This window comes from Lolium perenne, chromosome 2 (genome assembly GCF_019359855.2).
Source record: "Lolium perenne isolate Kyuss_39 chromosome 2, Kyuss_2.0, whole genome shotgun sequence".
Lineage (NCBI taxonomy): Eukaryota > Viridiplantae > Streptophyta > Magnoliopsida > Poales > Poaceae > Lolium > Lolium perenne.
This window is the reverse complement of record NC_067245.2, coordinates 259,788,769-259,801,841: the sequence shown is the minus strand read 5'-3', so window position 1 is coordinate 259,801,841 and position 13,073 is coordinate 259,788,769. Positions and strand designations below refer to the sequence as shown.

Sequence of the window (13,073 nt, the reverse complement as noted above, 5' to 3'; positions counted from 1 at the left end):
TCATGTTAGGCATCTCACAAGATCTAACAATGATAGCACAATTAGGAGAAGACGACCATCTAGCTACTGCTATGGACCCATAGTCCAGGGGTGAACTACTCACACATCACTCCGGAGGCGACCATGGCGGTGAAGAGTCCTCCGGGAGATGATTCCCCTCTCCGGCAGGGTGCCGGAGGCGATCTCCTGAATCCCCCGAGATGGGATTGGCGGCGGCGGCGTCTTTGGAAGGTTTTCCGTATCGTGGCTCTCGGTACTGGAACTATTATCGACGAAGGCTTATGTAGGCGGAAGGGTAGGTCAGGGGGCGCCACGAGGGGCCCACACGCCAGGGCCGCGCGGCCAGGGCCTGGGCCGCGCCGCCCTGTTGTGGCGTCGCCTCGTCGCCCCACTTCGTTTCCCTTTCGGACTTCTGGAAGCTTCGTGGAAAAATAAGATCCTGGGCGTTGATTTCGTCCAATTCCGAGAATATTTCCTTACTAGGATTTCTGAAACCAAAAACAGCAGAAAACAGCAACTGGCTCTTCGGCATCTCGTTAATAGGTTAGTGCCGGAAAATGCATAAATATGACATAAAGTATGTATAAAACATGTGAGTATCATCATAAAAGTAGCATGGAACATAAGAAATTATAGATACATTTGAGACGTATCATAGGGCGCAAATGCAAGCCTGGATCCTTTCTCCAAAACCAAGCTTCCTCAGAACCTCTATAAGGAAAGACTATTCCACCGTGTCGAAGGCCTTGGTTATGTCCAGTTTGAGCAGCACTATGGGGGGCGAACTACTATGGAGCTTGCGCGCCGTTCCTTGCACCATCATGAATTTATCATGCAAGCACCTTCCACTCACGAATGCACTATGTTGCACCCCTACCATTTGGAGAAGGATCGGGGCAACACGATTAGCCAACACCTTTGCCACCAGCTTGGAGACGCCATGGATCGATTAGACTAATAGGTATGAAATCCCGCACCGGCCTCCTCGGCCCCGTCCTTCTTGGGAAGGAGAGTGATGAGAGCTTCATTGACCGCTTTGAGTCCACGACAGTCCAGGCAGGACAACGAGTTGAATGCCGCCATTATGTCCTCCTTTATGATATCCCACCATACCACAAAGAATCGGGCGGAGAAACCATATGGACTAGGGCACTTATCTAGGAGCATGTCCCTGATGGCTGTCCACACTTCCTCCTCAGTGAACGCTCCGTTGATGTGTTGGATGTCAAAGGTCGGAAGCCCAAGATATTCCAAATCAAGGGTGAAGGTTTGTCCATCGCCGATCCAAGCAGATTAACAAAGAAGGAGTCCACATCCTCTGCTTTGTCCGCGTGCTCTGTAACACGTACATTATCGACGACAAGGTGCTTGATGAAGTTTTTTCGTCTTCTGTGGCTCGCATGCAGGTGAAAAAACCGGGTGCATGCGTCCCCCTCCCGTAGCCAAAGGTACGGGACGCTGCCTCGCAGTCGTCATCTCCAGGGAAGCAAGTCCGGGCAGTTTCTTCTTCAGCAGATGACGAAGAGCTTGCTCCTCAGGTGACGGCTTGTGGGATTCCATAGCTATGTCAAAACGAAGGATCAACTCTATTGCCATCAAAATATGCGTCTTGATGCTCCCAATGAACTTGGCGCATCATCTGGTTAACCGCTTAGCCGTGGCCCTGAGCTTGTTATCCAAAAGCAGCAACTTCATGATAACTTTGGGAGTGGTAACATTCATCCAGCTCTCCCCAACATCACTTTATATACATATAAGTTGCAAAATAAAAATTGCAGCCACGATTTTGCGAAAAGTTCGCGCTTTCAATACAATTTTTTTTGGCTGAATGAAGTTCATTCTTGTTCAATTCATTTATTTTGTGATGTATAAAAAGAGAGAACATTATTAAATGGACAGGTGGATGCAATCAAGTTTCATCGCCTCGGTGATCTCCGGCTGGAAGTTGCACAAGCAAACTGCAGTCGTACCATGTACTCTACCTATCTGGGCTAAGCCATCGCTTGCAACATTTCCGTCATAGCTAGATTCCTTACTACTATCTCTCTTTCCTTAAACATCTCTCGTATTACCTCGAAAGTCCATTCTTATTTAGGTTACCAAAATTTACAAAATTCCAGACAAGTAAGAATAAGCATCTTTGCTCTTATATGGATTATGGATGGGGTATTCACAATATTTTAGATTACTCACAAGGGCAAATTATTACATGAGAAATTCTCATTTTCGAAGTAAGTATATTGAGACTTTAACAACGTTCCACACAGCATTTTTTTGTTTGGAAAATGGGCTTTCTCCAAGTTCACCGGCTCGCTTACCTACTTTTGAAATATTTTACGATAAATTAATACGTTGTGTGTGTGACAGTAATGTTGTGTGAGGCAACTTAATTATTTGAGATTTCATGTGGATTGGTTCAGAGCACCTAGGAAGCATCCAAGATTGTTGCTGCTTATTAATATAGTATTGTCTCATTTTATTTATTACCGGTTCAATGTTCCAAAAAAGGTGCCATGGACCATACATAGGATTATAGGAATAGAGAATCATGTGTGGGAACTCCAAGTGGAGGCTAAGCTCTAGGGAGGCCTTAAATTTTTTTAAAGTTGGAAAAATATTTTGAATTAAAAAATTCTGAAAAAGTCAAGATGTAGTCATGTATACTACACACACGAAAAATCTCAATGCCAGTTAACGTTCCAGGATACACGAAAACTAGCAAGAGTGTGTATGTGAGTATAATGGACTTTGCTTTTTTTCATGATTATATGATACTACACCTAGACTTATTTTTAAAAAAATATTTGAAACTTGTAAATATGGCTTTGGAATTTTGGAAAACAATGGTCTCAGTAAAACTTGTCCTCCATATGTCGACTCTCGAATCACGTGCTACTTGTAAAATGGCGACGGGACAAGAACAAAGAAAACTTGCATGAATATGAGAAAGAGTCTTTTCACATCGGGTGAACCTCTTCTATCCACTGTTTACTGTGCGCTCAACAAACATTTTTCCGTAGATAGCTACATCTTTAGATATGACGTATACACACAGAACACACACAAGCAACGTAGGCCACAAATAAAATATCACAGTGCTCCACGTCTCATATGTCCAATGGATTGAGAAAGGACACATCTCTCTTATTGTCACCATCGGGCATCCATTTCTTGTTTATGTTTATGTTCCGGGGTTCCTCCTTGCACGTAAACGCCGAATAAATTATGCGGTAGTAACAAAAGGAGATTGAACTGCCAATTCATCGTATTTATTTAAAGTTTATGCACCGTCTTGGAAGATTCCCAGCAGAAATCCGTAGACAAAGAAACGTGGAGAAAATAATGGTTGACACGCACCACATACATCTCCATGTCTATGTTCCTTGACATGGAATCCTCATACTGATCCTAATCCAAGAATTTTCTTTTAATCTTCCACCATAATAATTACTCAAGTAAATGGAAGAAAAAGAGAGGTAATGATAGGTTAACAACTAAATTTACTACTAGTATGGTTTTGTCGTGGCGACCATAATAATCCCATGATGACGACACCAACGTACAGCGACCCAGTAACCCAAAGAACGAAACCAGCGATCCTTCTTAATCCTTCAGAGATAAACAACCCCGACTCGACTCAACTCAACTCAACTCCTCCGGCAACCAAATCTGCAACTCCAACCTCTCCTCCCCTCTCTTCCCATTAGCGTGCAGATCTGTCCATCCCGATTTGGATCGCCGCAGATCGGATTTATGCACTCTTACTGCTTCCAGCGCCAGCCATGCCGTGCAGCTTCGGAGGGGACGACAGCTTGAGCAGTCGCGGCCAGGAGGAGGAGCCGGCCGGCGCCGTGCGGCGGCGGCAATGTCCAGCATGTCGGACTCGGGGGGCGGCGGCCGCGCGGGCGCGGAGCTGATGGCGGAGCAGTTCCACCTCAAGGTGCTCCACGCCGTCCTCGCCGTGCGCTCCCCGCGCCCGCTCGCCGCGCCGGCGCCGCCCGCGGCCGCGTCGGCGTCGTTCCGCCGGCGCGACAGGTGGTTCCACCTCCCGCTCCACGACCCGCCGCCGCCCCCTTCCGCCGAGCGCCTCGAGGCGCCGGCCCCCGGGGAGCCGCTCGTGGTGGACATCCACCTGGCTCCCGCCGGCAACGGGGGCGCCGGCGGGGAGGTGGTGGAGAGGTGGACGGTCGCGTGCGAGCCCTGGCCGGACGCCGCGGCGGCGGGCGAGGGGATCGCCGTGAACCGGGCGTACAAGCGCTGCATGACCCTGCTGCGGGCCGTGTACGCCACGCTCCGCCTGCTGCCGGCGTACCGCGTCTTCCATGTCCTGCGCCGCGCCAGCGACTCGTACAACTACGAGATGGGCTACCGCGTCGGCTCCTACGCCGTGCCTTTCTCGCGCGACCAGGAGGCCGCCATGCGCACCCGCCGCTTCGTCCCCGTCGACACGCAGCCCGGCCGTCTCGTCGTCTCCGTGCAGTACCTCTCCAGCCTCGCCGGCTTCAAGCTGGAGATCTCCTCCCTCTCGCCCTCCATGTTGATTCCCAACTACGCGGTCAGCCCAGCAGCTGAGCCCATGCGCGCCTTCCCTGCTTCGCTCACGGAAGCCACGGGCTCTGCTTTCCCACAGTCGTACCAGCATCACCAGCGCCCGCACAGCTGGGCGCAGCCTGCGCTCTGGCCCCATGCGCCGGCTCAGCAAACCAGATTCTCGCCTCCGCCATTGCATTACGCCTCACCGACACCATCGCCCCCCAACTTCCCCTGTGGGTACCTGCAGTCTCCTCTCAGGGGGAGAGGGGAGTCGGCACCGATGACCATACCCGGTGAGAGAAGGAGCCCCGTGCACCGTCAGAACATGCTGGATCCAATGCTGCCACCGCCATCGCCCAGGAGAGGAGACAAGGGGGCAGCAGGTTCACAAGAGTCGCCATCAGATATCAGCCGCTCATTCGGGAGACTTCGGATTGGGGATCAGTATGGGAGCTTGTCACCAGGATCCAAGGTGATTCATTCATGGCTTTGGCACTTGCGAAATTTATCTTCAGTTTAAGTAATTGTGTTTATGGTTTTAAGTTCAAAATTTGGTTTTTTCTTTCCTGTATTGAAGAATATTCAAGCTGCTGATCAAGTATATATTAGAAGTAGAGTAGCCTTTTTAGTTTCCCTCCTGCTATGCTGAAGGGTTAAGATGTGGTAGTAACTGTTAACTTTAATTTATTTGTTTGCTAGTCTAGTGGAGAAATACATCTAAACGTGTAAAGAAATTCAATTTTTTACTTGATTGTTGAGTGTAGTGCGGCTGGCTTGGGCCAGCCTGAACTAGTAAACAGCATGTCCATAGTGAAACTAGGTAACTGGTACCCAACAGGTTGCTTACCTTGCAGCTATTATATAGGCTAATGATTGGCCTTGGAATTGGTTGTACTCGCTCTTATACAACCTAGTATACCAGGTTTCAATACCTTAACAGAAAGAGGATCGTGAAGAGGAAGTTAGGCACGGAATTAGGTACTTATGTACCATTTATATGTGGAATCAAAATTTAATCTTTTTGATTTGCTGCAGAATACCACATACCCATGTCGTTTTGCCCAAAATCAAATTCTGATCGTAAGCTAGTTTGGAACTTTAAAAGTATACTAGAAGTAGAGTAGCCTTTATGGTTTCTTCTGCTATGCTGAAGGGTTAAGACTTAAGAGGTGGTAGTACTGTTAACTTGAATTTATTTGTTTGCTAGTCTAGTGGAGAAATACATCTAGTGAACTAACGCATAAAGAAATTCAAATTTTTTTACTTGGTTGTTGAGTGTAGTGTGGCTGGCCCAAAACTCACCAACACCGTTTCCATAGTGAAACTAGGTAACTGGTTCCTGACAGGTTGCGCACCTTGTACTCCCCCCGTTAGATAAAGTTGCGACACTTATTTTTGGAATGGAGGTGTTATATGAGCTAATGATCGGTCTTTTAATTGGTTGTACTGACTCTTATACAACCTACTATACCAAGTTTTAATACCTTAACAGAAATAGGATTGTGAAGGGGAAGTTAGGCACGAAGTAGGTGCTTATGCCCCAATTCTATGTGGAACCAAAATTTGATCTCTGTAATTTGTTGCAGAATACCACATACCCATGTCATTTTGCCCCAAATCAAATTCTGATCGTAAGCTAGTTTGGAACGTTAAAAGTAACTTCTATCGTAGAATATTTATTTGACCTTGTATTTTTATTGTGCCCTGCTAAAGGGGAACTAGGTTGACCTTCCGAGTGACCAAACGAAGTCTTATTTATCAAAACTCCCTTGTGCCGTTTATGAGAGCCGTATACATCATGTTAATTCTATATGCCTTGACATTGTTTGGATGCTCTGCAGGGCAAGGACAGTAAAGATGAATCTGGAAGATTCTCTGCACTCTCCTCGTGTGATTCACCTCGGCAAGATGATCTAGATGATGCCGATTATCCTTTTGCTGTAGATGATGTCGATCCACCAATCTCTCGGCCTGGGTATGTGTAACTAACTTAAGTAGTTTAATTTTGTCAGATCATTATGCTCTTTTGTCTTCAAAAGTTCATAGAAGTAGAATTTGCCGATTCTTACAATAATCATATGTAACTGATCTACGGGGAGCTCGAGCATTTTCATTTGGTATGGGAAGGGGATTACATTCAGTCCTCTTTGTTAGTAATAGGAATTACACAGCGAAGTAGAATCTAGTTAGTTAGTCAACATTCTAGTTGTTACCTAATGCTAGAGGATATCTGCTTACTTACAATATTTAACTGTGGAGCATTCTTTAACGTAGAGCATTGTTGGTCTTGTCAAAACTGTATACATGGTGATAGTAGTATTTTGCTTTGTGGCCTTTGGGGCAATGTTGAGGAAATCGTTTATCAGTTATCGGCGAATCGGCCGATTGATCGTTTGATTAATCAGTTAATCGGTGAATCGGTCACCCACCAGTAGTGATTAATCACTGAATTAGCTTTCTTTAGCACTGATGTGGGGATTTAAAGATCATGGCATGAACAAATTGGTTGCCGTTTAATGCTGAATTTGAAGAGGCTTTCAGCCGCTGACTCAAGTTTGTTCATGCCACAGTCCGTCCACATTCTGCACTGCAGACAGATATCTCAACCTATACTTTTTCAATATGTAGTTCACTGTGATGATTTAGAAGTATTGGCCCTGAGCAAATTTTGTGCGATTACCAACTTTTGTAAGTTTCTTTGTAGTATAAAATAGAACGAAGGAAATTGTTTACCAGACTCAGATCTGTTAAAACTTAGAAGTGCAAAGTTCAGTTTGGAACTTTAGTCCGCAGCTGAAAAAAGTTTTCCTATTTTAGCCTCCATGCTACCTGGCTATGTGGATGGTAGAACATCGTAGCAGTACCATACACCTATTATATTTCTCCTGAATATAATCTAACTTCGTAAAATATAAAAAAGCTGCATATATAATTAGATCATTAATGATGTACTGACATTTGATTCTAGTCTTCTATTTTCACTCAATTTCAGTTTAACTGGAACTCCTGTGATATACTTTGGTTACACAAGTTCAGTATGGTACATCTGGTTGTTTTGATCTACTTTGCAATCACTTTACACCATAGAATGCTCATCATGCGAGAGGGACCAAACATTCACTGCAAATAAACATAGAGATATTTGTGCCATTGCAAAGGTTATTGTGTGTGCCAGTACAAAAGCTCCTTTGATTTTTTCTATACCAGTACCGAGACTCACTATTCTCAGTTAAAATTATGATCAAGGTACTTGTAAGCAGTTACCATCACATATATTTATCTCTCCCCAATCCTCATATGGTTAAAAATTCCAAACCACACCAACCCTTTTGCTTCCAGGACTCCATGATTAGGATTTTCTCTCAGTTTGGGAATTTTGACGACAACAACAACAACATCAAAGCCTTTTTCCCAAGCAAGTTGGGGTAGGCTAGATATGAAACCCAACAGAAAAGAGAACCCAAACAAGGAGAAAGAAAGAAAAAGAAAAAAAAGAAAAAAAAAAAGAAAGAAGGAAAAAAAGGGAAAGAAGGAAAGAGAAAAGAAGCGAGTGACTAAGGTTCCGGCATATGGATCGCTGATCTCCATGCAGTCCTATCAAGAGCCAAGACTTTAGGTACATTCCAATCTCTCAGGTCTCTTTTTATCGCCTCCGCCCATGTCAACTTTGGTTGTCCTCTACCCCTTCTAGTCTCATCCATACTCTTTAGAGTTCCACTGTTAACGGGAGCTTCTGGAGGCCTCCGCTGGATATGCCCAAACCACCTTAGTCGGTGTTGGACTAGCTTCTCATCGATCGGTGCCACCCCTAGCCTATCATGAATTACCTCGTTCCTAATCCTGTCCTTTCTTGTATGGCCGCACATCCAACGCAACATGCGCATCTCCGCGACACTCATTTGTTGGATATGTTGTCTTTTAGTGGGCCAACATTCTGCCCCATAAAGCATCGCCGGTCTGACAACCGTCCTATAGAACTTACCTTTTAGCTTTTGTGGGACCTTCTTGTCACATAGGATACCAGATGCCTGCCTCCACTTCATCCACCCTGCATTGATCTTGTGGCAAACATCCTCATCGATATCACCATTGCTTTGCAACATTGATCCCAAGTAACGGAAGGTGTCCCTCTTGGGTACTATCTTTCCTTCTAAACTGACATCTCCGTTTTCGCCACCAACATCACTAAAGTCGCATCGCATGTACTCAGTCTTGGTCCTGCTAAGTCTAAACCCATTTGACTCTAAAGTTTGCCTTCATAGCTCTAACTTCCTATTCACGCCGGCCCTAGTTTCATCTACTAGCACCACATCATCAGCAAAGAGCATACACGAAGGAATAACTCCTTGTATATCCTTGGTCACCTCATCCATCACCAAGGAAAACATGTATGGGCTGAAGGCTGACCCTTGATGTAGTCCTATCGCGATTGGGAAGGTATCAGTCTCACTATCACCTGCGCGAACACTTGTCACAACACGATCGTACATTTCTCTGATGAGGGTAATGTACTTTGTTGGAACTTTGTGTTTCTCCAATGCCCACCACATGACCGTCCTTGGTATCTTGTCGTACGCCTTCTCCAAGTCGATGAAGACCATATGTAGGTCCTTCTTCTGCTCCCTATACATCTCCATAAGTTTGGGAATTTTGACGAATATGGGAAAATGCAGATATGTGATAGCAATTACATAGGGTTACCCTTGGTCATTTCGAGATTACTTAAAATTTTATGGTAATGGCATAGTTTTAAAATGAGCTTTGGAGTGGCATAAAAACAATCCAACCAGTGCAATAGCATAACAAAGAAAGATTAATGTATACAATGGTGTATATAGGACATCCTAGATTCATTTTGGGGATTAAAGGTTTTACAGCTTGGCCAACCTGTTTGTTAAAGCTATTGCGGGGGCTAACAATTGGACCTGAATTCCCTTATCTCTGGTAGGCTGCCCATGCTGTACACACTAATTTGAAGATCATTCCCTCATCCTCTTTTCCTTTGGTGAGAATGCACATAGAGCTAGTTTTAACAAATCTGTTATGCTCCATATTTCTAGTGCAAGGTCATATTTGCGAACCTAATTTCATAGTTAGTTCAAACTGGACTTACTGTTCATCTTTTTGAGGTAGTTGCAAAAACATGGTGAAGTCCGTCCACATTTGGTACTGCGTGCATATAAGGCTTATCTGTAGTGGGTGCAAAAAATTAAGGAGGTACTATGAAACCAACAAAAAGAAAGGAGAAAATGGCCTTCTTACCCACACTTAAATACTTTGGAAATAGGACAAATACTAGGGAGTGATTTACTACTTATAGATGCTCGAGGTAGATGTCATAATTATGGGTAAGCAAGGAAAAACATCAATAAATTTGCATGCATGCCTTGCATTATGAAAACAAGATGAAAGAAGTTATATGCCCTGGAAAAAGATAAGAAGGGAGTATTTTCAGGCTATATTCCTTTCACTGTGGTATAATCTTACATGAGCAAGGCTTTTTAACCTTGATCGGGCTATACCCCATACTAGACCATGATACGCCTGTCCATTTATTCAATAGAATTTGGGTCCTCATAAAATTGATGTACACATATGATGGCATGAAACACGAAATATAAAAATATTAACCGAGGTGCTTTGAATAGAGCATGGACAACAAAACCTACCTACAATGGAGATTAATGGGAAGGATTTGATTGACTTATTTTTGTCGTGAAACATCAACTGTTCAATGGAGATTAATGGTAGGACATGATGAATATTTGCACTGCCGTAGCTCATACACATGCCTTATCCTCATTCAGTCTGGCTAGGGAATGTATACACGCACTAACAAAAGATTTTACCAAAGAGCTTCACAAGAAGATGATTACAATGAAGGTGTCAACCAACATAGTGTGAATTGGAGGGCGTTGGTCTTGGAGCCAAGCTTCAGCTTGCGCTAGAGTAGCACCCAGAAAGGCTGTGTCCAAGTTGCGTAATATGAAACTGTCATTTTTTCCTTTCTTCAGCTGCGTCTCTTGCTAAAAAATATATCATCCGTACAATGCCACTTGTTATTTGCATGTGTATAGAGGGTCCATCAGACTGGTAACTAAATGGCCTGCCAGAAGCAATTAAGAGAGCAGACCTTGTCATATGTCAATCACAGGATCAACAGAGATAAAATGAGCCGGGACTCTGGCTGCAAAAGACTTTCAAAGTTTCAGCCTATCGTTGCTACGAGATGCTGTTGATGCTTGCAGGAAGAAAGAACCAAGCCCATCGAATAATCCTCAAAGGATGGGAATCAAAAGAGGGAAAGGGAGGGGGGCGGATTACCATACCTACAGGCTGCAGTGGCCATGGACGCTACGAATACTTGACACCCGAGGAAGGAAGAAGCTCACCATGAAGGGAGCAGACGACACTGGGATCTAGCCGAGGATGCCTCCTTGCCCATCTGGCATGCCGTGTAGAGGACCCAGAACTGCCAAGTATAATAAATCTAAATAAATACAGTGTCGCATGGGAGCAGAGGTGGAAGGTGGACTACCTGCACTCCTCCAGCCTCAATATCTCAATTGTGGCTGCCCTTGACGATCGACTCAAGCTCCGCTCGCACCAACCTTCACGCAACCACACGCCTCTTAGCCGCCTCACCGTCTGGTGAGAGCTAGGGTAGAGGGACCCATCTCCATGTTCAGTTGCTTACTCCTCCCTCCGACGATGCGGTGGACATCCACGAGAGAAGGGGCGCACTAGGAGTGCAACGGCGTCCGCAACTGGCGAATCGGGACGGTGCGCAGTCGGGAGCACATGGTGAGATTGGGAGGTGAAGCAAAGATCACTGTTGCTGTCTTCACCTCCTGGAACCCCATGGCCTTAGGACCCGGCCGGTGAATACCGCATCGGGAAAGGATAGAGGAGGACTGGAGGAGGCGGCGGCGCTGGGAACCGCGAGGAGAGGAGGGACTCTTTTTTTCAGCGTGTACCGTCTGTAGGCACTCGCCTCTGCTCGCTCCAGTCCGGACCAAACAACCCACCCTGCTGTCGGATATTCACGCCCATATCCATGTTAAGAAGCCTGATTAACGAGGAGTAGCCTAACTCTGCCTGCGGGGTAGCAGCCCAGTAACGGTGAGCAGGCCTATTTGGCACGATTCTACAGACGAAATGAGTTTAACGACGGTTCGGGAACACTGGGCTAATCTGGAGCGTTGGACGAGTAGATCTGATGGTCCAGGAAGCGAAATCGTTGTGAGAGGTCCTAGCTAGGTGAGTTTTACTGTTACTTACTTGTGAACCACACATTGTGCTTTGAGATTCGCTTGTTCTATGTCTCTATGGGGACTGGGAAGTAAGATGTACTACAATAAATGTGGCAACACATGTTAATCTCAAAGCATGGAGCCATGAACTAACGATAGATCTAGGGTTGTATAAGCCGCCTGGGGCAGCCACATACTATCTAATTTTCCGTACGTGCCTCTTTAGACTTTTTATTGCTCTTTAGTTGTCATGGTTATCTAGTGGCAAATTCTTGAAGGAACTCTGTGAGGCATGCATGACTCCACTCTGCTATCCCATATTGGCCTTGTTATTGCTCTGTGAGGCATGCATGACCACATTAAGAAATATTTCAGATCTACAAGTCCACATCTTGTTATACCTGTTCCTCTGATTCAACTAATGCAAGCTCATTCTTACAGGAGCAGTGATGGAAAAGAAGCTAGAGATCAGTCAGGCTCGTCATCACATAAATCACAAGATGCGGCAGTTGGCTCTCTGGTTAATTTGCTGAAAAGTGCACGCCCGCTGCGAGATTCTAGTTATTCGTCCCAGTCAGGGGCCGAGTCAAACGTGGCAGGCTCGACCAGTTCTGGCATGTCTCGTAGAACATCTGATGCACTTGAGGAGCTCCAGTCTTTTAAAGCAATCAGAGAGAGACTGCTGTCCGGGAGCAGAGCAAAAGATGGGCAGTCACCGGAAACACCATAGCACCGTTCTTTCTCTTGACTTCACGGCCGAAGATCCCTATGACAGAACCTCTGCTGAGGCGTTTGTGTATATAACTGATGAATTGTTGCTTTTAGTTGAAGATAAGATACATGCCCCGATTGTTTTCAGCGCAGGAAATCTCATCATTCTTGAACTCTTTTAGAAGGATTGTTGTCCGCAGCTGTGTGTTTATATGCTCTTGTATACCTGGAAGTAACACGTAGGTGGGAGCCTTGGCTGAACCTTGCGCTCTTGTGCTGTGTGCGTGTGTGTAAATTATGTAACTATACTAAACCCAACTGTTCATTAAACATCAATGTCAAGTACTGCTCGCCCTTCAGAAGTCTGCTCCTAGTTTGCTCTGCTCTTTTTATTTTGATGGTTCCAGGAGTTGTGGATTTGCATGTCTTCAGACACATCTGCAGATGCTTTGCGAGCGGCACTGTTTACACGCTATTTCTTATTTGAAATTTCGTTAGCGGGCACCTAAATCTGTAGATGCACAAGGACTATATGTTTGCCGAGATAAGTTAAACTGGTTTCTTTTTGAAAGGAAA

At 45.3% G+C, this 13,073-nt stretch overlaps 1 protein-coding gene across 1 annotated transcript; it reads left to right on the top strand.

Annotated features, from left to right (window-relative positions):
• The first annotated feature begins 3,585 nt into the window (after nt 1-3,585).
• On the top strand, nt 3,586-12,859 carry LOC127335759 (autophagy-related protein 13a). Its single transcript, XM_051362486.2, has 3 exons — nt 3,586-5,005; nt 6,375-6,508; nt 12,228-12,859. Exons 1-3 carry the CDS (start codon nt 3,866-3,868, stop codon nt 12,514-12,516), a joined length of 1,563 nt encoding a protein of 520 aa, XP_051218446.1. The 5' UTR covers nt 3,586-3,865; the 3' UTR covers nt 12,517-12,859.
• Nucleotides 12,860-13,073: the final 214 nt, after the last annotated feature.